Source organism: Carassius auratus, chromosome 30 (genome assembly GCF_003368295.1).
Source record: "Carassius auratus strain Wakin chromosome 30, ASM336829v1, whole genome shotgun sequence".
NCBI classification, from domain to species: Eukaryota; Metazoa; Chordata; class Actinopteri; order Cypriniformes; family Cyprinidae; genus Carassius; species Carassius auratus.
In genome coordinates, this window is record NC_039272.1 from 17,983,470 (window position 1) to 18,010,552 (window position 27,083).

The 27,083-nt window shown below is 38.6% G+C and overlaps 2 protein-coding genes across 4 annotated transcripts in view; both read right to left on the reverse strand.

The window, feature by feature from the left end:
* Positions 1-844: 844 nt before the first annotated feature.
* Positions 845-24,332, reverse strand: LOC113049473 (tripartite motif-containing protein 66-like). 2 transcript variants are annotated; one of them, XM_026211852.1, is made up of 18 exons: positions 22,711-24,332; positions 19,884-20,197; positions 19,068-19,233; positions 16,878-17,007; positions 16,548-16,664; positions 16,168-16,282; positions 15,812-15,958; positions 15,406-15,523; positions 10,409-11,040; positions 7,696-7,902; positions 6,526-6,616; positions 6,330-6,414; positions 4,305-4,485; positions 3,530-4,221; positions 3,322-3,442; positions 3,078-3,152; positions 2,829-2,981; positions 845-1,911 (listed from the first exon to the last, which is right to left on the reverse strand). In XM_026211852.1, exons 2-18 carry the CDS (start codon positions 19,890-19,892, stop codon positions 1,669-1,671), a joined length of 3,282 nt encoding a protein of 1,093 aa, XP_026067637.1. In that variant the 5' UTR covers positions 19,893-20,197; positions 22,711-24,332; the 3' UTR covers positions 845-1,668. The 2 variants fall into 2 exon arrangements, with proteins under 2 accessions (XP_026067637.1, XP_026067636.1); XM_026211851.1 differs by having other exon boundaries at positions 6,526-6,619.
* A 132-nt stretch (positions 24,333-24,464) lies between these two features.
* dennd2b (DENN domain containing 2B) overlaps positions 24,465-27,083 on the reverse strand; it is a 53,776-nt gene continuing 51,157 nt past the window's right edge. For both annotated transcript variants that reach the window (XM_026211850.1, XM_026211849.1), the window contains exons 16-20: positions 26,571-26,612; positions 26,289-26,400; positions 25,819-26,061; positions 25,517-25,603; positions 24,465-24,963 (exon numbers count right to left, since the gene is read on the reverse strand). In XM_026211850.1, coding sequence (XP_026067635.1) covers positions 24,929-24,963; positions 25,517-25,603; positions 25,819-26,061; positions 26,289-26,400; positions 26,571-26,612 — 519 coding nt within the window. In that variant the 3' untranslated portion in view covers positions 24,465-24,928. The remainder of the gene's footprint in view (positions 24,964-25,516; positions 25,604-25,818; positions 26,062-26,288; positions 26,401-26,570; positions 26,613-27,083) is intronic.

Below are 27,083 nucleotides of genomic sequence, written 5' to 3' on the forward strand. Positions count from 1 at the left end.
GTGGATGACCAGACTTTATTAATCTGTCAGAACTCTACATGCAACAATCCAGCCTTTAGAATCTCAAGAAGTCCTAGTGAGTTTCTGCTCTACGGGAACAAAAAACCTCACAATTCTTATTAATGTTCACCAGTGAGTCACGTACTCCACTCCAACACCAACACTGCATCTCTGCGACTCTCGTGCATTTAGAGCTATATTTCCACAAGTAATGCTTTAAAATGGTGACATGATGTTTGAATCAGTTCTCTCCAAGTACAATTGAATTAGGCTGAGTCATAAGTGTTTCAGATTTATTTGAACCCCTAAATGGACCATTTACTTCAAACGGAATCACACACACACTCAAAATCTAGGGCTATTTGATGCTGAACTTGTTAAAAAGTTGAATGAGTATGTTTATATGCCTATCTAGGGTTTTAGAAAAGTTTGAGGTTGTTGCATGTCTACCTGAGCTGATGTCCGTTTCCTTCAACTGTAAATGTCACAGGAAAAATGAATTATGCAGTTGGTTTTGTTGAAATGATACTGAAAATTTCCTGATGTAGTTTTAACCTCTTATTTCGTACATTTCAATCAAAGCTAGAGTTTACGGTTGTTTTGGAAAAGCAATTACTTGCATGATTAATTCGTGATAAAAATGAGTTTACTTCTGGCTGGCAATTCGGTGATAATGCTAGAAAGGCTTTTAGAAAAAAGCACTCATATTTAGCAATGTCTTGAAGGTTCTATGTTTCATCCATAACTGACTGTATATTTAAACAAGGTTCAAGTCTGATTTTAAAACCATTAGGGAAAAGCAATGTTGTTTGTGTAGCAGAAATAAACATCAAAGTCTGAATCACATATTTACACCACACATATATATATTTCAAGATTAAATACAATCCAGCTAAAGATAGTAAAATAGCATTAATAAAAGAGGACTTAACATGATCTGCACAGCAATTTCTGCAATTAAGACCAGTATTACAAAAGTCAGAGGACATACAAATATCAACCCTGTATGTGAACCACATGGAGGAACACGCTGGTCTAAAAAGTGTTCCATCTGCCTGAATTTTTATATATATGTCTCACTAGTCAATAAACATTTAAAAGGTTAATTTAAAACATCACAGTTGTGTAGCAACCGCCTAATAATATCCTTCTTCAATTCTAAAAGGGTTCATGGGTTTCAGTCACATCCTGCCACTGAAAAAGTCCAATATGAACTAATGTCGCCTCTGGCTATATGAAGTGCTCCCTCTACAGGTCAATAAAACCATCACAGTAAAACAAGTACCTCATTATAAGAGATATTTGGATAAAAAGAAGAATGTAATTTAGAGCAAATTACCAATTAATGTTGTTTATATAGATTTACTAAGTCGCAGTTGCCAGCCACCAACATTGACTGTGCAATTTAATGTAAGTATAAGCATAGGAATAAATACAAGTGCAAGAACTAAGGCGAAGTCTGGAGATATAGGCTTATATCAACACCTATCCACAGCTACAGATAACAGCAGAACACATCAACTGGTTATATTGTGTGAGTTTAGTCCTCAGAAAAAAGCATATACTGTATTTCAACAGGAATCTTTTAAAAAAAACAGCAAGTCGCCCAGGATGGAAAACTCAGAGCGAGTAGGTCAAAAGTCTCTGTACATATTTATAGAGGCACAACTAATAGTGAGTTCTCCTCCAGTTGAGGGAGTGCCTTCTCTTCCTCTTCCTGTGGCTCTGCTCTTTTCTCTCGGGCCAGGGAAATCCAGTCGCCATCGCTCTCTCCAGCTCCTCATAATCCTCATTGTCTGAGTCCTCCTCTTCCTCCTGGACAGGGCAGGTCAGGTCTGGGAAAACCTCCCTCAGTTTGGATGTGAAAAAGGACTGTAGACTGTGGCCTGCCTGAGCCACCTCTGAGTCCGGCTGGAGAGAGAGAGAGAGAGAAAGAAAGAGAGAAAGAAACATTCAGCAAGGATTTATGAAAGTAAAGACATTCATAATGTTACAAAAATTATATTTCAAATGAATGGTGTTCTTTTGAACTTTCCATTCATTAAAGAATGCTTGAAAAATAAATCCGTTTTCCACAAAAAGAGCACAATGATAACAACCATCATTAATGATTGAGCACCAATAATAACTGCTAAATAACTGAACACCAGATAAGAATATTAGAATGATTTCTGAAGGATTATGTGACAATGAAGACCGGAGTAAAATAAGCTTTACCACCGAAATAATAAATTACAACAAATTCAGCCTTATCGTAAAAGGAAAAAAAAATCTTAATTATTCAAAAAAATGTTGACTGGTAGTGTATATTAGCAAAACACATTTATCTGCAGATAATTTTGCTTCTCTAGCAAATGTATCTTTATCTTTCTGCCACAAGCAAACATAATCCTTTAAGAGTGATGCGTGTAAATGGACTTTATGAACCTGTTTCTGATCATGTCACTGCATGGCCACATCATTTTGGGAATGCAATTTGATGGATTTGGAGGCTGACAGATTGGGATACTGCAAGCAGCCACTTATACATGCTTGTGATTTGATTGACAGGATTAGATGAACAAGCTCCTCCCAAACTTACTTTCAGGGCTTCATTTATTATACAATGCAAATACACAGAATGAACACAAATGAGTGTAGTTATGTTTTTTTTTTTTTTTTTTAGGCTAATCTATTAAAAATTTAATTTCAGCTAAATTAAACAGGATATTAAAAAAGTAATGCATAATCATTATATCAGTACGCCGTTTGAATGTGAATCAGTTATTAAATATTCACCACTAATGGCTAGGAGGAGGTCGATTAACAAAATAATGCCTTCCACTCACGTAGTTGAACTTGGCACAGTTTTTGAACATGAGCAGGACATCAGCCACAAACTCTTGCGGGGAGCGATAGTGTGTGTTGCTGGTCCTGCTGAGCCTGTTCCGAATGACGGACAAATCCATGGGTTTCTTGATGATCTGATAATAATGACGGGCCTATAAAGAAATACAAACAGAAAATGAACAGATAGCAAGATAGATAAAAGTATCATCTACAAATATAAAATCATAAGATATTCATTTGAAAATCACCAGAGGGCTGACAGGCTCGTGGAACGGAGCGCTGAGAATGTTGCTGAGGATCAGCAGCGTCAACTTCTCGCATTTCTGTGATCAAGCAGACAAGTCATCCATCAACAGAGATATTTCACTTCGGTTAGACAGACTGTAAATCTCTTGAGGGAGGAACTTTTTGTGGATTTCGACTCCCAGATCTCTGAGGTCACAGGATTAGTCTGAACTGGGCCAGATGAGACGCGGCACCCACTTCACTTACCCTCTGGTCACAGGCCGACAGCCCAGGTGGCAGCGAACCCGTGGACATCTGGTCATTCTCACAGTTAGATTCCACCTCTGGCTGCTCCACATCCCTGCACAGGGTGCAAATCCAGTCGCCTCTGTGGAAGCCCGAGATGATAAAGGTTAGTTTCAGCAGTGAGTAAAGACACAGGTTGATATGTGAAGTAGAAGGGATGATGGCTTACATGGGGAAACTATGGAGAGGAGGGACATGGCATGACAGGTGAAAGACTTTGGGGCAACGGTCACAGCAGAGAAGGTCTCCTCCAATGAGACAGACCGCACAGAAGTCTTCATTCTCTATCTCAGGGCTTTCCTCTGCAGGTTGACGTTCAACGGCAGGATCTGATACAGTCTCGGAGCCGGCGGTAGGTGGAAGAACCGGCTGCTCTGCTTCCCATTCAGACTCTGGTTCAAGATTTTGAGTCACTTCGGCCGTGGAATCTGGATCCGATTCAAATTCCTGTTCAGAAGCCGAGAGCACCAATTCAGGAGAATGCTCTGAAATATATTCCGATTCACATTCGACATGCAGTTCGGATTCAGTGCTCGGATCTGATTCCTGCAGGAGCTCCGATTCCACATCTGCATCTGCTTCAGCCTCTCTTGTGGATTCAGTTTGGAAATCAGAACCTGTCGCTGATCTGAGCTCAGATGGGGAGTTTATTTCTTCGGTGTCAGGTTGTAAGATAGGGTCTAAATCATTGGAGATGGCTAGTACCCTGGACTCTTGGTTTATGTTGCAAAATTCTTGAACAGGAGGCTGAGAGACGTCAAGTGAGCCAGATGATTCACTGCTAGGCAGATGTTCTGGTGATAGCTGCTCTATGTGCGACATGCTGTCCTCTGTCTGAACTGACTCCTTATCCAAAGTTCCCTTTAAGGACATTAAAATTATTATTATGAACTGCGAGGTGATATAAATCCTAGAAAAGCATTTCATCAACATTAAAGTGATACCTGAGAAGTGACCTTTCTCTCTAGCACCCTGAAGACAGTTTCTTCAGGTTTGAGTCCAGGCTCTGTTTGAGAAGAAAGGTCTGTGCTCTGATGGTTCTGTGGTGGATGTCGTGACACTAGGATCTTGAGTCGCTCAAGACACACAACTGGAACCTTCGAACCATCTGGGGCTTCTTTATCACTGTTGAACACACACACACACAAAAAAGAAAAAACATTTCTACCTTTCAACCTTCAAGAAAAATTTGCAATGTTTCTTGTAGGACCAGCAATTCATTTAAGTAAAACCTAAATCATGCATTGTGTTCTTTTAGACAGGATTGTCTCAGAGCTGCTCGATCTGCAGTGAATGCTGCTGCACATGAGTTTGGGATCCTTACATCTTCCCATACAAGGGCTAGTTCACCTTCAGTTGCTGGTCCCCAGTGACTTCCATAGTATAAAAAAACACTATGCAGGTCAATGGGGACCAGAAACTGAAGGTGAACTATACCTTTAATGAGAAAATGAAGCTATTAATCCATGACTATAAGTATTGATTTTTTTTTTTTTTTTTTTTTTACAGATTTTACAATATTGTAACATTTATTATTATTATTAATATACGTTTCTCATATAATAAAAAAAAAATTCTACAGGGAAATATTGCAATAATTATATTTCTTATATGGTTTAGTATTTTTACTTATGTAGCAATAACCATAATAAAATATTGAATAATATTATTATTTTATAGTCATATTCAGGGCTTGACATTGACTTTTTTGCCGCACAGCATTTTTACTAGCCACTTTTTTGTTGTTGTGAAAATACTCTCATACATATACCAGCCATTCTCTACTTGACTTCCACATTTCGTTGAGAAGTTTCCTTTTTTGTTTCATCGTCAGGTTTTCTCTTGTGTATTGTCTGCTCACTGGGTTTTGTTACACCTTTTATATGTCGCCACATAGCTCCACCGGCATCCAACAACATAACTCCTCATAACATTAAAATCAGGTCATTAAAAACAAAACAAGGAAGTCGTGGCCTAGTGGTTAAAGAGTTTGACTCCTAACCCTAAGGTTGTGGGTTTGAGTCTTGGTCCACCAATACCACGACTTAGGTGCCCTTGAGCAAGGGCACCTAATATCGCGCGTCCTGTGACAAATTTGCCGCATCTGCACACAGAAGTTATCAGTCTAAATGTTCTGCAAAAACAGTCAACGGTGAAAATCAATAGTAGATTTAATTTTAAAGTCCAACAGTTTAACCCTAATATTGGACATAAACAAACACGTTAAATATAAAGTAGGCTATTCAAAACAGGTAAGTTCATACATTTGGAGTAAAATTGAACTGATGCACCAGTGACACAGCGCTCCGCACTGCGCTCCTCGTGATGAGATCGACGCACCACCACAGAAACAAGAATGAGATGCATTCTAACATAACTGTGGCATTAAACTCAGTTAGCGAGGGCTTCGTTTAAAATATTTCACAAATATAGGCCGTTCAGATTACTTGTTAAAGTGCAATGAAATACCTTACATCTGTTTGTGGATGGAGACTTGACCGGCTACATGCGCTCATCCTCATTTGCATGGGCTCACGTGCGCGCGTGTGTGTGAAATGCGGTGCTGAAGTGAAATAGCTGGGCAATTTGATAGCTGAATTATAATAGGCCACCTCATAACCTGCGGGTCAGGTTGGGGCGGGTAAGGAAATTTTACTAATAATTTCATAAAAGTGGGACCCATGGTTGAACCCGTGCATTACTAGTGTCCATGTAATACTCATGGGAGTTGTAGTGTTGTAGTGTCACACTGCAATATGGCTTAATTCAGATGCTTTTTAAAAACACTACAATTATTCAACCCACCAAAAGTGACAAGTTGGGAAAATCCTACCGCATTTGGCGGGTGTTAATGTCAAGCCCTGGTCATATTGATATATAATCACAAAATTTTGCCCAAATTGTGCAGCCCCTACAAATAAGCAAATTAAACCTGGAGCTTTTTATTTAATTTTAGTTTTTTATTCTACCTGGTGTCTGGATCTTTTCGAGTCAGTCTTTTCCTCTTTCTGGGTTTCAGCCTTCTGTTTTCATAGGCATATGCATATACATTATCTGAAACCAGGAAAACGCCATTTAGACTGATTAGTCCACTATGAAATGCATTTCTATTTCTAAGCTGAAAATGAAAGAAGCTTATTTATAAATCATAATGGGCCTCTTAACCTGGTTCAGACTTGTAGGTGGTCAGAGAGGATGCAGTGTGACTGTTTATATTTCCTATGATCATCTCAGAAGCATCGAGTCGTGCACAGATCTGCTGAAATAGAAGAAGCAATGAGTAAAATCAAAGTTATGAAACACTGCCACTTTGATGACAGGTAATGGATGCAGTGATGTCACGACAGCAGCATGCAGACTAAGTCAGCGAATATGAATGTGAGCCAACAGTGAACTTGTTAAGCTGAATACAATCAGTTATGTGGGCTGCTGCATCTAATTTGTTCTCAAACAGAAAGAGGTTAAAGAAACTGTTTCCAAGACAACAGTTATCTCATTTGATGTGCATCATCTGGTTTATCCCTTAAAAGGCAAGTAACAGAGCTGTGTGCGCTGGAACAAAGGTGTTTTGCACTGTATGACAGAGAGAATGAATGTTTTAAATGAACTTTAAAAGGAACCAGGACGAAAAGCAATTCAGGACAAGAGCATTTTATCAATGTCAATTAATATTAATATAGTGAATTATTCATACCAATGTACTATTCTTATCTTTAGAAATACGTTTTCAAAAAAGTTTGTGGAGTCCGTGTTTTACATTAGGACTACACCATGGTATTTCACACTGAAAAAAAAAAATAGAAAATAGGTGGTAACAGAATTTTCACTCTCTTGATAGTACATTTCATAATTAATTTCAAAGAAACAGAAACTCATTGAATTAAATGTGAAATTTTGAATCAATTATTTATTTATTTATTTAATTTGTGGAAATTGAAAGTGTGCACGGATCAAACATACAATTAAAATACTTAGAATTAAAACGTAAATACATTATTTAGGAGTGAATTGAAAAGGAGTCAAATTGTTGTTTTTAAAAATAAATGCCTGGTTATAAACCACTTCACTAACACAAGTCTCCATGTGTACACTCTTAAACTAAAAGTTTGAATTTTGACATTGATGGTTCCATGAAAAATCTTAACATCCCGGTACCTTTTCATAACACTAAAGGTTCTTTATAGTGGTAAAATGTCCTTTAGATATTTAAATGTTGGTGGTTCTTTTAAGAACTGTTCACTGAGAGGTTCTTTGGGGAACCAACCCCAAAAAAAATATGTGGCATCGCTGTGAAAAGAGGCTATGTTTGTCTTGCCACATATATAGAAAGTGTACCTGCTGCGTTGTGCATCCCTGGTCCCCAGCCACTGTTGCCAGGCTCTGATCAGCCCTGGTTGGCCTGTCTTTACAGAGCCTTTTACGAGGTCCTCTGGGTCCTTTTGAGGTGCTCTGAGACCTGGTCGCCTTCTTTGAACTGGAACGTTTCTGGCCATCATCTCCTCGGCCTTGAGCCCGTGTGAACATCTCCAGCACCGAGGATCTCTACGGAAGAGAGCCAAAGTCTCATTAGCGCAGCACCAGGCTAAAAGTGATCTTGACAGTATATGCGGCACACTACAACCATAGCAACAGTGACAACAGAGAACATGAAGGTGAGCAACAATAACCTTGAGTGTGACAATGCACACTAGCTACGCTTAACAATCACATCTTTAAAACACAGAGAGAAAAGTGCCACAACTCCGTACGCTACAAAATAATTCTCCTGATAATATATGACTTAGTTACACCACCAATTATCGTATGTAAATCCCACATCTGGGGCTTGGAAGGCTTCTTTGAATAAGCAGCATTAACACATCAGAGATTAGACTTCCTCTCCTCCACGGCCCTCTTCTTCTCTTGTCATCGTTTCACTAATGCGAGAAGTTGTAGAAATGCCCAAGCGACTGCGTCTTTCACTAACACGACAAATGTCAGAGTTGAAGGCAGCAGCTCGAACACTCGACGTAGCCCCTCCTTCATCTGACTTCTAGCCCTCTCTTGTGTTTTTTTCTCTCTCTTAATTACCTCAGGATTAAAAAACTCACCTGATAGAAGCCCAGGAGGATAGGGTGGAATGAATTGAGCTGTGGAGAGTGTGTCTTGCAAGCATGTGTGGGAGAGGAGAGAAGGTAGGAGGTCTCCGAGACTTTAAAGGTAATCGTGTGGGCTCTACCGCGAGATGAAGAAAAATGCAACAGCCGGCTCCTTCAATTCCCCTAGCTTCTCATTAATGCCAGGTTAAGTAAATATGTGGTTGCACCCAAGTGCTTTTTTCCCTCCCTTTAATCATGTCACAGTTATGGGCTGAAGATGATACATTAAAAAAAATATATATATTAGACTAATTTGCCTCTGGAGTGCCAAATCTTACAGGGAAACTGATTTTGATTGGTGTTTGTCCTGGGAAGATTCATCAAAATACTGACATCAAGAGAACTAATAATAACTTCTAACGCCTGATTTGGTTCTCATCCAATACAGCTTGAGGAGTGGTTGCTGAGCAGAGCGAGTTTATGTGTGTGTGTGTGTGTGTGTGAGCGTGTTATTTTGTGGTCTTAATTGTTTCTGAGCTCACACCACAGTTTGTGTCACACCATCTGCTTGCAGAGGTGCTGTCAGCAGCTGTCAAGAAGAAAACACATTACAGCCACATAAATAGAGATGATGCTGCCTGGAATGATTCAATTTCCTCTTTCTAAATTAATATTGAGAGCGGTGGAGCTCGTTTCGATGTTGAGTTTACTGTTCTCACGCTGTCATCCACTCCAAATACACTTAAAGCACAAGCACAACAGGTCTGAACTGAAATAGCAAAAAAACATAAAAAGACGAAATAGCAATGACAGTAAATGGGTGGTTGACATGAAATGTGACAGTGTAAGCAGTGTGATAGTATGTCAGAAGTGTGGCGCGTGCTTAAGCTAAAACTTTTTTCTTTAATAATTAATAATCTTTTATATAATACTTCATAATAATCAGACACACACACACATATATTATGAATACTATTAGTATTATCCAATATACGGTATGCAAGTTTAAATACAAAAGTTAAAATAATAATCAATAATAATAATACTAATATAATATACTTAATATATGATACTAAATTATTTTCATTACTGATTAATTACATGTCATTTTTATGACCTCATACAGCATAAAAAATGTTTACTACATTTTTTGCTTATAATTATTACCAGATAAGGTAGTTTAACTTAGCCTAAGTATGAAAATGTTTATTATATCAAAAAATTGCCCATGTATTTGATTTGATTTACACTTTTCCAGGTCTACCAATTTTATTGTTATTATTAGGCTGCCTCATATACCAGAGATTTCAAGTGTTTTTAAAGAAAACTTCTTTTTAGGGGGTGAATTAGAATAAGAAATATCTAGTGCGTTTAAATGTTTTAGCTTATTTTAATTGTTGTTTTTTTCTTAATTTAAATCATTTTAAGCCATTTTTAGTTCCCCTTAGAAGTTTGCTGAAGCCCTCTAGTGTGTCCCGGCCTCCTGTTTGTGAGCCACTGTCATGGAGACACCACCTCATTTGCAGCACTGCAGGACAATTGAAATGACTTGATAAATGCTACTAGATGATTAGTAATAGTCATGGTTAATAATAATAATAAATCAAATAAAAAAAGACCTGTCACTTCGCTGAAAATGTATACTTTCCATTTATTCATTCATATAAGTTTTAACCTAAAATCTTGACACTGAAAAACAAATAATCAACTACCAAAGTGAAAGTCAGTATACTGTAAGGACCCCACACTTGAGCCCTCTTCCAATGCTTGAGCACATTTGCAGTGCCGCTCGATGGCCTTTTCATCTGCTAGGACTTGTGGTGTGAACCAGTCAACGGTGTGGTTGACATGCAAACTTTGCAAGCACTAAAGAGCACCAAGGCCTGAGGACTGTGGTCAGTATTGAGCACAATGAGAGCAAAGGTATTGCTTTGCAAAGGACAGAGAAACGACACATTAATGAAACTCACCCTGTTGTCATTGATGCGAGCAACGATAGGCTGCAGTTCAATCATGGGCTGGTTGCTGGTTTCTGTGGTCATCTGCACTTGAGCCTGATTACGGACGTGTGGCAGCTCTTTGTTTGGTGATGCTTCATGACCTGTAGCTGCTTGGGGTGCAGATGTTTGCCCTCTTTCACAGGGAGGCTGACCTAGTGCAGGGTTTCTCCCATTCATGGCAGCCTGGTTGGAACTAGCAAGGAGCTGCTCAGGCAACGGGTGGTTGTTGGCTCCAACAGGCTGTCGAGGTGAAGCAGAGCTGGTTCCATGCTGGACGGGGTCAGATCCAGGGTGAGCTCCAGGTGGATGCACCGGGAGAGATGCATCAGCCTCCCAGCAGCTGTGAAGAGATGGCGGGGAGCTCTGCCTGGCGGCCTGAGGACACTGGGAAGGGAATTTATCCAAAGGGACGGATTGAGTAGGTCTGCAGTGAAGACAGCAGAGCGGGGGCTGGCAGAAGGTCTGGCAGGCGCAGCCAGGTTCCCGCACCCCATGGCACAGAGGAGGCATTGCTATGCATGGGACAGTCTGGGGTCGCAGGATACTAGGATGACCCACAACCTCTGGGTATGGACGACTTCCACCTTCAACAACAAGTTGACCTAAAGCAAGAAAGAATCATTGCTGTGCTTGCATAGCTACCAGTGGTGTCAAAAGTACTGGCATTCATTACTCAAGTAGAAGTATAGATACTAGGGTTTAAAAAGACTTTTGTAGAAGTTGAAGTATCAACTCAAGCTTTTTACTCAAGTAAAAGTGTAAAAGTACTGGTTTAAAAAACTACTTAAAGTATAAAAGTAAAAGTAATGTAAGGAAAAAAAATGCCATTAAGAACAAAAGCTTGGGCCGTGCCACAAGGGCCTATTGTGCACTACCCCACCTCTCAAAAAAAAAAAATTCTAAAGGCCATAATGACTATAATGTTATATTAAAATGTTCATGTTGAAAAATTTGGGAGGCACTAGGCTACCTGTTTCAGCCACATATATGCCCATTGAAAATGAACTCATTTTAGTACAATGCAAATACATTAAAGAGCTAGAGATATGATGACTAGTTGCCAATAAGTATTGTTATGGTGCAAAAAGTCAAACTTCAGAGGCATGTCATCAATAACCTTGAATGGAATGTAAATGTACATCCAAGCTTAGCTGCAGGAATCTGTGAGGGCAATGGACAAGAACATTGGTGCAGGCTTAGTAACAATTACTCTTGTGTGGTTGACTATTTACAATAAACATTATAGTGCTGTCAAAATGAATGATTAATCTAAGTGATTATTCAAAAACTAAAAATGAAAAATAACTCATAATCCTGATACCTTCTTGATTGATAGCTTCTTGTATTCGGTACATACGTCTGCTATGTCCAGTGTTCAGAGGGTAACGAGTTACAAAGTTGATATAGAGCTTCACAGTCCCACCCACAGCCCGAGAGAGCTCTGGTGCCGGAAGTAAATTTCCCATTCATTTCTCCCATTCACTTTCTGAAAAATCCGTATCTAAAGAGTTTTAGAGCATGTGTGAGGATAACCAGCTACGGCTGAACTCAGAAGCATATAACATATCATTTCAAGTGAAAAAATTAAGACAAAATCCAAAAAAAGTCAAAGGTACAAGACTGTGTATATATTTTCATTTTGAGCGCAGGAACTACTCATCCCATAAACCACCGCGCCCCATTGAATTTGACTGAAGCCACAACTGCGAACGAGGCAACGAGCCTTTTGAGCGACATCCAAATCTGATGACGGCCGCTCGCGCAAACTTTTTCCTCCAGTGAATTTTATTTTATATAGTGAATGTGCTGTAATAGCAGTTCTTTCAGTATTAATCGTGTAAATAAATAGTGTTTTATATATGTATTGTGTATTGATTTTTATTTTATCATCGTGTATTTTATATAGTGTGCGTGTGTGAAAGTGGTTAACGATAAAGTCAGCAATGGTGCAGTGCTTTGTATCTGACTGCAATCACCGCTCAGTTGTCAACACATGTCGTTGCCATTACACAAATGTTCAGTAAATGCACAAAAAGGTATGTCTAGGCTAAATATTGTTTTGACAGTGGCATTATAAAATGCTTGATATGACTCATTTCATATGGAGGCTACAGTAGCCTAGCTAAAGTGGACGATAATGCTAACTAAAGTTACCAACCTCCCTGCAAAACTCTCAATGGCAGCCAAGGAGATCATGATTGCACTGATAAGTCTACCGTGCAAAAACACAATACAGGTTTTTATTTTATTTTATTTTTTTATTAATGATCTTCAGTCTTCACGGACCTTCGAGGGGTTTAACCAGACGGTTATACGAGCTCCACCAATCAGATGCATCACTGTGGGATTGTGGGATTGTTCAGGATTGTGGGTAATGAAGTACTTAGCCAAGACATAGCGAATAAAAGGCATTTAGATCAAAACAAGGTTAGTGCCCCCATGATCTTTATACGTTTATATGAGCATATACTGTTGCTTAGTACAGCCGTAGCTGGTTTTAAGTCTACCATGTATGGTTACGTTTTAATGGCTTATACCCCAAATGTCAATGCAGAAATTGCATTGAATTTTTAGTTCCGGCACCAGCTGTGGGTGGGACTGTGATGCTCTATAGCCTAGATATCACAACATTGTCATTTGCGTCATTAATCGCAAACGATAATTTATTAAAACTTCTCACTACCCAACTACCTACAGTAGCTTAATTTGTGGAGGACGAAGAGAAAGCACCCATTTGGCAAATGAGCCAGTAGTGAGAAATAAATAATAACTTTTAAGTAGGGTCCAGTGCCTTTTCGATACTTTTAAAATGGTACTGGCGCCTCAACGTGCCTGAACCGATACTTAAAAAAAAAAAAAAAAGAACTACAAAAAAAACTATGGATAACATTAAAGAACATTACAAATATTTAAAATAAATCCATAGCTTTCACCTTGGATGCTCTCATTTCCCAAGTTGTGCTTCCCTTAATCTAAGGCTAATAAATGTATTTCACAATCTGGGTCATTATTTAATACAAAAGTACACATAATGTTTCTACTGTATCTCTGTCACTCACTCTGATATTTAGTTAAGATGAGTGCTGTCTGTCACTGTCTTAAATCAGTTCTGTGAATGACTGTATGCTCATTCTTTATAAAGTAGCAACAATCTCGTTTTTAAAATACAGTACTGTGCAAAAGTCTTATGGAAAAGAAAGAATAGTGTTTTCACCCCAAAAAAGGGTTTTAAGCCAGTTATTTATATCTTTTGCTGCAATGTGTCAGTAGGACAGTAGTTTGCCATTAATTTTAATAATAATCTAGTGCGATTTTGAATGCACAAGCAGTTTGACGATGGCAAAATGAATGTTTGGAATTGTAAACTGATATTTTATACTGACAGTGACACTCTACAGCAAAATATATAAATAACTGGCCGAACACCATTCTTTTAAGTGAAAATACTGCCTAAGACTTTTGCACAGTAGTGTATGTACGTATGATTAAATGAAGTATATTTAAATAAGTGTAAGGAAACAGCTGTTTCGTGATTAGCGGTGACAAGCGAAAACTTTACACTAGATGAGAAACCGACTGATCGTGACCTTTTGTAAACTGTATTTATGACAAAGAACTTCACAGATACAGATATTCTAACAATCTATCGGTAAACACACACCTTGTGTCCTCTGTCTCTGTTTGAGCTCGCGCTGCTCCACCGCGGTCCGCGGATTGAAGAGCGCGCTGAAAGACGGGAGGAGACCGGACTGACGCCGGTTTCATTTGAAATTTAAGCGGACGGACTCTGAGGCGATCGGATACTACTGGTTCCAACCTACTTTTAAGAAATATATTTTTTGATAAACGAACCCAAAACTGTCTATGCAGTGTGATGTGACTTGTGTCATGTGCAGGTGCGATGGATCGCGTATGGACCAATAGGGTGTCGGAATGGTATATGTGTATACTTCTCATCCAACCACAATCAAATTCACTCCATCCTGATGGCGCGATTTATCTGGATAGGGTTTTTTTCTTTCTCTCTCTCTGAACGATAACAATCCGGTTTGAAATAGCAGTAACGAAGCTATTTTTTTAAATGTAAGGAGTAGAAAGTACAGATACTTGCCTGAAAATGTAAGGAGTAGAAGTAAAAAGTCGGCTGAAAAATAATTACTCAAGTAAAGTATAGATACCCCAAATTTCTACTTAAGTACAGTAACGAAGTATTTGTACTTCGTTACTTGACACCTCTGATAGCTACAGATATTCCTAATTTTTTTTCTTCTGCACTAGTAAAACACTAGTTATCTTGTGCTAGTGGCAAAAACATTAAGAAAGGTATTTTTATGTGTTCAGTGATAATAAATATATATTAGCGTCTTCATTATCACTATATATAATTTTTTTTTTTTATTATTATCCAAAGACAGATTTATATATATATATATTTATTTGATTATTTTTTATTATATATTGTTGATACTGCACTATGATCAACTAAAATATTTTTGTTAAAATTAAATGTGATGCTAGTGAAATTCATGAATTATGACATGAATAAATTGAAAGAATATTTTCATAAAAACCATAACATAACCATAACCATAACATTTTTTAAGACGTTTAAAGATTAAAAGCATTTTAAAATGTCCGACTGACAGTGTTAGTTACAATGTTCTCCATTTTAAATGAACAGAAGTGATGATGGCATTATGATATTTTGCATAAGGCACTGTGATTGGCTTATCTTTCATTTTATTGCCACCTTTACACTGCAACCAAATTTCATTTACACAGAACCAAAGTCTAAACCCTAAGCTCGTCGTTAACTTTAATACCAGTTTTTGAGGGCTTGAAAACACAGGAATTTCCTTCCTGGAATGTGCAAATCTAGTTTGACATTATCCTTGTATGAAGAACACAGCATTTATAAAAGTTATAAAAATAGCCATCTAATGGCATTGTCCAATAGCTCAGTTTACCTAAAGTGGACATCTGCTTGGTCCAGAAGCTGGCATCCCAGTTAAACTTGATTTTCAACGGGGTCCAAGCCTCTGAGAGCATCAGTGGCTCCAATAACTGCTGCATCTGAAGAGCAATCTGACAAATGAATTATAGATCAAACCTCATGATTACAGAGACACCGAGTTATAAATACTGCATGCAATTCTGGGAGTGAAACTGAAACTCTTTCTGCACTGTCTCTCTATTTTTAAGTTTGCAAGAAAATTATTAAGGCTAGTTCTAAATGCAGCTGCAAAAAAAAAAAGAGGTGAAGCTGCTTTAAACTAATAGTGCAGACAACTTTTTAAGACCTGCCAGAAATGTAGCAGGCAGCTGCCAGGAATCTTAACATCTGAAGCCCACTTGGACAGGAGAAAATCCTACCAGCTCTTTGCTGAATAGCAGTGGATTGCGTCTGTGGTGGGCTGTAGCCCAGGTAATGAAGTTCCTCACGTGCTCCAGCTGGCTGCACAGCTCTATGGCCCCCTGCAGCTGGTCCTCCAGACGCTGCTTGAAATCACTGGAAATACTCTGCAACCGGAAGACACTGCTCACTACTTTTCCTAAGATCCCCATCTGCTTGTCGCTACTTGGCAGAATCTGCCTATTTTGCATGATTTGCTCAGAAGACGTTCTGTCCCGCACGCTCCATCACCACTACATCCATGGATGTTTGGAGATGAATACGTTTGGAACGGCACAGAAAAGACGGAGGGGGAAACTAGGGAAAAAGTCATTACCTCTAGTTGTTCTATTAATAGGTTGGCCCGTTTGTTAAGCTCGTTCATCATAATCATCTTAGCCATTTTTATCTGGTTCTCTGCCTTCCTCTGCGTGATCTTTATACCATGGAGCCTGGACAAAAGGAAAGAAAAACGAACGGGGAGATGGTTGAGGGAGGATAAAACATCTGGATGCTTGAACATCTGCCTAAATCATTCGAAGGAAGCAATGGATCTTGTCAACGTCATTATGCTTTATTTAAACTATGCTGGTTGTCTTAATAATCCCAGCTGCTCACATTTCAGATGAGTAATGGACACGCTCTGTTTAACTAGCATTAACGCTAACATTAGCAGCATCGCGGAGGTGGAATAGGTGGGAGTTCATCTCATCTCACCTGCCCTGGATCTGTTTAGCGGTGCTCTCCACACCAGATCTCTTCTCCTCCACTCGGGCCATGAGGTTCTGCAGGAGCCAGCGCTGGTCTTGCAGAGCCTTCCCAACATGCACCAGTCTAAAGATTAGAAACCAGCAGCCAGTGAAACACCTTTGACTTTTAACGTTTACACACAATATGCTCGATAGCATATTTGTTGATACATTAGAAAGTGGCCACCTGTTCTATTTGTGTTTAGAGAAGCGTATGAGAGAGGGAGTGATTGCATGTGTACAAGAGCTTTGTGAACGTGGCCATGCGTGGCAGTGGGTATGTGTCCTCTTTGCATACCGATGGTCTTTGTGGGCGGACAGGTGACAGATGTTACAGGCCAAGAGGTCGCACGTTTCACACAGGAGTTCCAGAGGCTCCTGTTTATGGAGAGGACACATGACAACTGCATGCCCGCAGCAACCGGCTCCTGAGACCCGCAAGACAACAGAAGAGAGGAAATGAGGCCTAATTAGCCGATTCCCATTAAGAACACATTATCTGTAATCAAGAATCAAATATTTAAAAGAAAGCTTACGATGGAAAAATGCTGGAAAAAACAAAGGTGTTAATATGAGCACGTGGAATCTGTCCGAGTCCTGCAGGTTTAATGAGGCTTTAAGTATGTTCAAATCATTTTGACCGATATAAAACCTCACTTCACCTCGGTGAGTCACTCTCTATGCTAGCTTCATTTATTTTTAGTGGAGAAACAAAGCACTTCGAAATCCTTATAAATATTTCTGGACGTATAAACGCATCATTTTTCCAGCAAAAGTAAAAGAGACAAAAATGGAACACAGCAGAGCTTTGATCAATCGGTTAATGTCTCATTAAAAGCCCTGCCAACATGAGGAATGTAACTCTATAAAGTAACAGATACTGCTTTCACGTGTGCCTTCAGAATGGCCCACATTTCACACCCACCTTGCACTGGACATTAAAAACAATATCACATCAGAATGCTAAGTTTACATGATCCTGCAAACTACATAAACAGACGGGTTTTTAACTATTTTATTTTACATTTGTTTTTAGAATATCACATCAGAGTGCTAATTTTAAATGATCATGTAAACTAAAATATGTAAAAAATAATACATTTTTAAACTATCACATTAGAATTATGTTCAAGACAACTACATACCAAGACAAGTTACTAATTACCTTATTATTTATTCTATTATATATATATATATATATATATATATATATATATATATATATATATATATATATATATATATATATATATATATATATATATATATATATATTTTTTTTTTTTTTTTTTTTTTTTTTTTATAAATAATAAAATAAAATAAAACTAATAATAATAATAATACATTTTTCCATTTGAAGAGCCAAATAAAGTAATAGATATGGCTTTTATGTATGAATTAATTTTAAAAATATCAGGATAAAAACACATTAACATTTCATTTTATTTTACTTAATAATTATTATTTTGTTACTTTTTTATTATTTAAAAAAAAATCTATAAAATGTACGTTAAATGACAATACATTCATAGTTTTTTTTTTATTAAAAATAAAATAAATTACAATTAAATGTTTTAGATATACAAATAAACCCCAAAAGAAAACACCAGAGATGCCTGGCAAAGTTTTTTTTTTTTCAAGAAATTAATTTCTTTGAATAAAGACATCTGCATTAACCTGGGCTGAAGCAAAAGGCGTAAACAAATAAATAAAACATTCTCATTTCCGTTCCATTGTAGCAAAAATCCTAATCTAAATAAACCATTATTACTTGAATAGTCCCTTTGCATTCATAATTCTGTGAGCAGAGAGAGTTAGTCAGGCAGAATGCAGAAGTGAAGGACCTCAACCGACAGCACCTGTCACACTGGATATACAGTCTGTCCATCAGAAGCGCCGGCCGGCTGAGGCTGTGACAGTGTAGGGTAGACAGAGACACGCTGACACATTGCACAGGGAGAGATGTGTTAAAGTACGAGACCACAGGCTCCAACACTGAAGAGCTCCCACTGCCTCAGTGCATACTGGTGACCGACCACATCCTGCCTCACACCCGCACTTCTGTTTCTCTCACACTCTACCACTCTTTCTTCTTCTTATGCTCTTTTATCACTCCATCTTTCATTTTGTGTGAGGACTTGTGGTGCCGTTATCATGCATTAAGTGGATTTCAGAGAATCTTGAGAGAAAGCTAAGGAGTATCGACAAAAGAAAGCCAGCCTCGGACAGGCTGGCCAAAATAGTGCTGCGTTTGCTGAGAGAGAATCAGTTTTTAGAAAGTGGGTCACATAAAAAAAACACAACACTACAATACATCACAGGATAATTATAAAATGCATTATTCATTGAGTTAAAAAAGAGGGGTTGGAAAAATATCGTGCAGAGCTGATAATGTCCGGTGGCCAAGAGCAGAAATGTGCACGCAGACAACCGACCTGAGCTGAAAGAGGAAAGTAATTACAGATCGGTAAAAGAAAAATGCTCTTGCCTATTTCAGACGGTGATGGAGGGTCTCGCGGCTGGTGCTGCAGGTCAAAGGTTTGAGTGGAGCTTCTCTCATGCTGATGCAAGTCTGTGCACTGGAAACACAGCCACTTGTTGCAGAAGGTGCACAAGCTCTGTGCCATCCTGGGCTCTGAACACTCAGAACAGCACTGCAGATACATTTAAAATGAATTGGATTTTTTTTAATTCTAATAGAACAGGTTTGCTGACACATCTGTCAGCCACAAATGAGTAGGCGTCTCACCTCCACAACAACTAATCTAGCATGCAAAAACTGAAGCAGCATCTTTAAATATCTCAAGCAGCACTTCAAAATACCACAAGACGACATTTTGAAATCTGAAAACAATGAAAATGTTTTTTTTCGACCCTGTTGACTTTTAATATCTTCTTTCGTGCTGCACGGATATAAAGTCAGGTTTGGTTTTTCTGGATGAATTTTCACTTTAAAACTACTCAAGCTGTCCACTGGGATTTAATATTCATAAGCCAAGCACTGTTGTCGTGAAAGACAATATAAAGTATTCATTCTGAACCCTGCACTTGCTGTGCTTTAATGACTCAAATAGAAAGCAAATCCGCCTGTTCAAAGGACGCCAGAAATATTCGCATTTGCATTTTTCGCATTATTATTCCCAAAAAGCATAACTGGCAAAACAATAACACATCATGCGTCATCTGTGTGTCACAACAAGCTGCAGTTCGCTGATTACCTCGGTGTCAAATCAAAGGCAATTAAAATCTCACAGATTCTAGCTTGCAGAATCTTCCTGAAAATTGAGTGCAGAAAACGTCTTACCTTCTCCATGCCGATGGCGGGATATAGATTCCTCTGCGTGTGCGTGTGAGAACGATTGCGATATCCAGCAGAGCAGCTCTCGCAGCAAGGACACGGCAAGCCTATGACACAGCTAGAGCTCCACACCACACTGTGACAGCTCTACCTGCGGCAGGAAGTAGTGCACACTGCACTCTTTAACCCCAGCGGAGTAGACTCCCGAGTGTGCCCTCAGCCGTGGCCGCTTCGTAGCTCTCCTCACTGGCTTCCTTCAGCTGCTCGGATCCCGAATCCTTCCCTCTGACAGCCACCATGATCTTTCTTCTTAAATAAGCCTGTTCATAATAATTGGGAATTAGGGAGGGCTGGTAATTATTTTTTTTTCTGGGACAAAATATCCCCAGCAGCCCTTGTTGCCAAAAATGGAAGGGGAGAGGTGCCAGATGACCTACAATATTTAAGAGAATTGCGCAGGCGAAGGGTGTGAGATGGATCGGGGATGAGGGAACACGTTGGTGCCCTCCTTCCTTGTTTCCTTAGATCAGCACTAGTAAGGGACAGGTCCCTCCGGACCGGGCCTGCTCCCACGAAACACGCTGAAACCGGGTCAGCCTTGTCCAGGAGCAGATGGGAATTGAGATGTGCTCACACAATGCCCTGCAAAGTGTGAAATCAATTATGATCCTATCACACTTGCTTGCTTTTCTCGAAAGAATTTGGAAGCACGACTTCCTCCAAATCTTTCGCAGGTAGGATATGTTCAACAACCAATGCATAAGGCAGGTGGGCAGGCAAACAGGGTTGGAGGGAACTAATGAAACCGCATGTAACCCGAACTGACATCAGTGTCGTGTGGATCCCCTCTAAGAAAGCACCTCTACCACCGTGAGTCTGCCTGACAACAACCCCTGCAGCCTGACCTACAAATCTGACAACTCTCTCTTTCTCTAGAGCTGCTCATGGGAGCTTAAAACCATCCGATTCCCCATTGTGTACCCACAGACCCACTTTAAAACACAATTAGTCTACCCAGCCAGTCTTTCTCTTGTTCTTCGGGCAGACAGGCTTGTCTGCATCTCCCGCCTTGCCTTCCATGCCACTCCATTTGGCTTTTAAAACAAAAGCTCACGCTCTCTCTCTCTCTCTCTCTCTGGTCCTACTACAAAAGATGACTCCTTTTCTCCAGTAAGTGGATTCAGCACGAGTATCTTTCTGCCTGAGCAAGCAAAGTCATCTCTAGAGGAAATACATTAATAGAAACTTGAGAGGAGGTTCCTCCCCTGGAAGAACACCTCAGTAACATCCATTAGCATCCCTGGTTATGAGATCAAGACAGGGGAATGGCAGATTTGCCCATAGCAGATGGTAATGGATCAGTACAGAATATTCAATTCATTATGTCTTCACTCATTGCAAGTGAATGTTTATTATAGCCAATTATCAGTTTTTGCATCTTCATGTGTAAATATGCAGTCATTGTTTTAGTTTGACAGAATATTTGATTGTAGCATAGTGCAATGATGTGATGTCCCTTTAAACAAGATGCAAATAACCAAACCGTTCAGTGTCACATGATTTAGTGCGAAAATTAAAAAAGGTTGTAATAAAAAAAAAAAGTTATCATGCATTTGGGAAGAAAGATTTCAAAAGGAGTCAGTATCATTCTAACAGGTGACAATGAAAACGAAAAGGAAACACTGAAAAAGGAACGTGAATATTTACATAGAAAAAAATGAAATAAAACATTTTGAGAAAAAAAAAACATAATCCAGTGATATCTCTATAGATATATAGATCTATACACTGACTATAAAAATAAAGTAGATCTTTATCAACAAAGGAAGTAAAAACTTTTCGGAATGGTGGGATGGGGGTCTAGAACATTTTCATTAAAGTTTATTTTTTCATACAAGTAGAGATAGGCCTATAATAAGTATTTTGTTTTAAAATGGCTTTCACACGAGTCTAGAATTTAAGTCACAGCGCGTATGTTGTCACATCGATGCTAAAATACTAAATTTGCGTTTGCCTTAAAGAGGTAACCATAACAACTCTATGCTGCGCACGCGTATTCCAGTACAGTAAATTATGGTTTATGATTAAGCTACTTCGACAGGCCACCACTTTGATCCACAAGTCACAGAGGATAACTTTATGGACCTACAGAAATATACCAGCAGAACAATATTCTAGCGTTAGTTTTACCATAACCAAAATACAGCTTGCGTAGCAAGCTATTACATTTTACATTTAAGTTGCATTAAACAATTTAACAGACTTAAGAGCTCAAATTCATACTTGCACAGCTGGACGCAGTATAATTTTCACAAATCGGACAATCAATCAGAATGGTTGAAATCAATCTGATTGCATTAATATAACTTATATTTTAAACTGTAAATTACAGTAACTCGTCACATATGAATAGCAAATAACTACTGAACTAAATTAATTCGTGTTATTCGGCAGACACAGAGTGATAAAAGGTTGTTTCTGTAAAATTCCCCTAATTGTTCATGTAATAGGCTATTTAAAATTACAACAAAATAGAAATACTTAAAAACGCACACTGAGGAAACATACGGACGCTTTAAATACTTCATTGACATGATAAGATACACGTAAGCACATGTGTAAGTTGCAATATGTCAAAATCCGCACTCTACACCTCTGCGTTTTTGGAAGAATCTTCTCGCACACCTCACAGATGGGATGGGACTCCACAATATCCTGCACAAACATTCGTGTTTAGCACAATATAGATCGTTACTTAGCATAACCACACACCGACGATGTCAAATGAAATGGTGATGAACACATGCACACATCATGAGAGTTTGAACCGCACCTTGCTTCTGTTGAAGAGGCACAAATCCAAAAACCATCCTCCTCCTCCTCTTCGGCGCCTGGAAGCTTAGAGCGATTTCAGCAATGCTTTAGTGACTAAATAGCATCCTATCACCATATATTTTAAAGTCCTTCCACCCCTGGAGACTATATTTCTTACACGCGTTTGATTGTATCCCCTCTATCGTTTAAGCACTGCAAGTGTCAAAAGGCAAAATTGTTCATGCATCTATAGTGTAGATGCACAAGTTTCATTGTCCAGTCTCCAGGAGATCTGCCATGTGTGGAAGATGTCTGAATAAGCGCCACGTAATCAAAGTTGTAACGACAGCGAGCGCATTATCAGTCCTGTCATTCACCTCCTGGGTTTTTTGTGATACGCACCCTGCGTTGCGCACTGAAGTTCTTTACCTTTAAATGTCGCTTGCATCCAATCCAGCAGATGTCGCCTTTGTCTCAGTTTTCTTGTACTACAGGCGAGGGAATAACGATTATAGATAGAAGATTTCCCATGTTACCCCACGTTAAATTGATTTACTTTCAGCAGTGGACAGTATAGAAAGCGTTCTGTTGCACATGAGTACATTATATTTTTGTGAAATTCTCTGAGATTATACATGCCACAGTTTTAAGTCTGGGTGTCCTGTACAGAGCACATTCAGGGCTGTTCAGAGATAAATACTGTCAGTTATTACTCCCATTATTACATTTCTTTATCCATTACATAATCCCATAAAATTGGAAAAGCCAAAATTGTTTTATCCGCGTCACTTATACTGCCATTTTTATCCATAAATATATGTATAGCTAATACAGTGTTCAGAGAGTGTTACAAATATGATTTATTAGTAGGCCTATTTGTATGATTTAGTATTTGGTATGCAATTATTATATGTATTCTATGGTATCCAATTCAACTGCTTTTATTATACCTACAATTTCCTTTACAGCTTTGAACAGGTTCTGTCAAGAAGAAATCACTCTGGGTTTCCATTTGACTGCTGGCTTTACTGAACTGTCATATTTTTCTCGGTAGTGCTACGAGACACCTTTGTTGTGGCACCCTCTGTGGCACTTATGGAGAAAGATGTCGGTCTGCACTTGCTCTCAGTGGCTTTGATAGAATTGTTTGAGACTGTTCTTACCAGAAAGCATCTTCAATACCTGCCAATGGGGAGTGGACTGCGACGTAGATTGCATTAAATGCAAAACATTTATCAAAATATTTTATATAGAATTGTAGTTTTTTTCTTCTTTTTTTTTTAATGCTAATTATTTTATTTTAGTTTTTTTACTTGCTCAGTTTAAAGAGAGGTTTTTGGAAACAAAGAAAATAAGAAAAGACTGAATATATAGTAACTTCTTTCTAGAAATTAAATGCAATTTAAGGAATTTTATTGTGCATTTAAAATGTTACGCATAGAAAAGAATATTGCATTTTATGCAATGAACAAAGTCTGCGGAAGGCTTGTTGAATAAGGATCTCATTTAGTTCAGGTTAACAAATAAAAATATAATTTTTGCAATTTTTCTCCAGACACTGGCTATGGATTGACATACACATATGACCTTTTCAGGATTTGTATATTTGTTTCTTTAACATAGCAAAAATGTGTCAAGTTTCAAAACATTCCCAGTGTATTATTCATTACTGCTATTTTAAACACAGAAAGGCCAGGCTAAAAGGGTAGGAAATATCTTCACTTAACAGATGGTCCTAAACATTTTGGGACAAAGTAGTTCATTAAAGCAGAATGAGAAATTTACAGAAAAACTTTATTGATTTGTTTTTTTTTTTTTGTAAATAAGGTAATTATACTCTTCATGTGTTAATAAATGCACAAAATACAGTTCATGGAGAAATTCTAGCGTTAAATACTACACAGAGCCACTGTACATCCACCTGTCAATTTCCATTCATCCATCTCATCCATCTCAACACAGTTATCTCTAAGGGTGGAGGTTATTCTGCAATATAACCATTCATACTCTCAGTACCATACGTTTATTTCTCTAGTTTCATATACAAAGTACCAGGAAAGGTAACAACAGAGCTACGTGTGAGATTAACAGCACTTTCATAAATATGTACATAAATATGAACGTCAGAGTCAACACAACAGGCACATCTTAACATACGTGACTTAGCCGTGTTAGGTCTTCAGATGTAGCATTTACAGAAAATGTCCACAGTTTTTGGTTTCACAATAAAGTGTTTTCTAGTTCTTTTTATGAAGGAACTTCATTTTATTTCCTGAAAAAAGATGACATTTTGATGGATCAAATTGATATACAGTGTCTGATATGCCTTTTTATAAACAAGCTTTGCACTTCCATATGTCAACTACCAGACAAAAGTTTGGAACATTTAAGATTTTTTAATGTTTCTGTAATAAGTCTCTTACACACACCAAGACTGCATTTATTGGCTCGAAAGCACAGTAAAAACAGCAATATTGTGAAATATTATTTCAATTTCAAAAGTACTGTTTCAAATATTTTAATATACTTTAAAATATAAATTATTCCCATTATGCCAAAATAGAATTTTTAGCAACCATCACTTCAGTCTTCATTGCACAACTTTTTTCAACATTAATAATTAAAAGTTTCTTGAGCACCAATTCATCATATTAGAATGGTTTCTGAAGGACAATGCCACAATATTACTGCTTTTACAATATTTCTGATCAAATAAATCCAGACCTGTTGAGCATAAGAGACTTCCAAAGCAATAAAAAACATGTCATATTTCCAAAAGTTTGACAGATAGTACATATGTCGCATAACTGCTGTACTATACTCACCTAAACCCTTCAGAAACTTGTTGACTCCACTCTGTTCAGTGTCTGGTAACTCCTCCAGATACTGTTCCACCCTCTGCTCAAACAGACCTGTTTAAGAAATTAATCAATTAAATAAACAATAACAAAGAATACAAATACATTAATAGCAATAGATAATCGATTAATAATGTCCATCACAAAATCATCGTTTTTGGTCACCAGAAGGTGGCAGTAAAGATCAAACTGCCTCCATTGTTTCACATTAGCATTATATGAGCCTGATGCTCACAGGACACCATGACAGTTGACCAAGCATGGTTTACCTTTGGCCCTACACTTCCTCATCTCCCTATCCTGGATGAATCCAGCAAACATCTGAGACTCCATGAAGACCCCCAGGAACCGGCGGATGCTCTTAGAAGCCACCGACTTGCGGAAGGCTTCGCGCTGGAAGATGCGCTCCCCTCTTTCGCCCTGGGTAAGAAACAGCGAATAGTGGCCAACAGTCTCCAGGAAAAAGCGGATGAAGGCCTCTGATACCACACTGTTCAAAGAGGTGGTGCACTCTGCGAAATAACACAGACGTTAATTAGTAAATATGCTAGGGCAACTAAACTAGCCTTTTATATTTGATTATGCATCGATGAAAAACATCTGAAATATTTGAATGGTGGATAAACAACAAAGGCTTTGAATAGGAAATTAAATGCAGTGAAGCCAGATGTTGTGCTTTACAGTCAGAGCATGTTTCGTGATGCACAGATCGTCAAAGCCACAATGTCAGGCTTTTCACCTTCATCTGATTCGCTGTCGGAGTCTTGACTGATGATGTCATTCCTCTGTTCGAGAGACTGCTCCAGAGCAGCTTGCAGTTTGCGTGGTAATAGAGAGGCCTCGTCATCCATCTGTATACAGGAAGAGAATGAAGATTAACATTGTAACAACGTTCAGTGATTCATAACATGACACAGCCAGCTTGTTTGTATTACGGTTGTTCTCAGATCTTAACGACGACACGCAATCAGCTGCGCTAGAGCCATGGGAGAGTTTGTCAAACTTTTGCGGGCAGACGAACCTGTCTGATGAAGCGGTCCGCTCCAAGATCGACCATTAAAGCCTGAAACGTAAAGAGAAACAGATCTTAAACATTAAGTAGCATCATTCGGTTTAATCACAGTGCATTCAATTGTTTTGGGAGGTTCGTACGTCACAGCATTTCCAGAAGTTGATCCACAACAGATGGAGCCTGACATATTGTTAACATATTGCAGTGTTAACAACGTCAAGCAGCACAATTTGGTGTGCTTCCAGATGTCTTCACTGCAAAGGGTCAACCCTTATGACCATTACGAGTGCACTTGTGTCCAAAAAGTACTAAAGATGCCTTCTGCCAAAGGCATTAAATGCCAAACACTCAGTAGGGACCATCCTTCAGCCCTGTGGCCAAGCTGGCAGCGTCCCATGGGCAGCTGGGAACAACAACACTTGCCCGGTTGGGAAAGTTTAGAAGGGAGAAAGGCAACAGCCTGGCCAGGAATGCTGAGCTAGGCTTATGAAGCTGACGCCACATTTAAGGCTCATACACAAA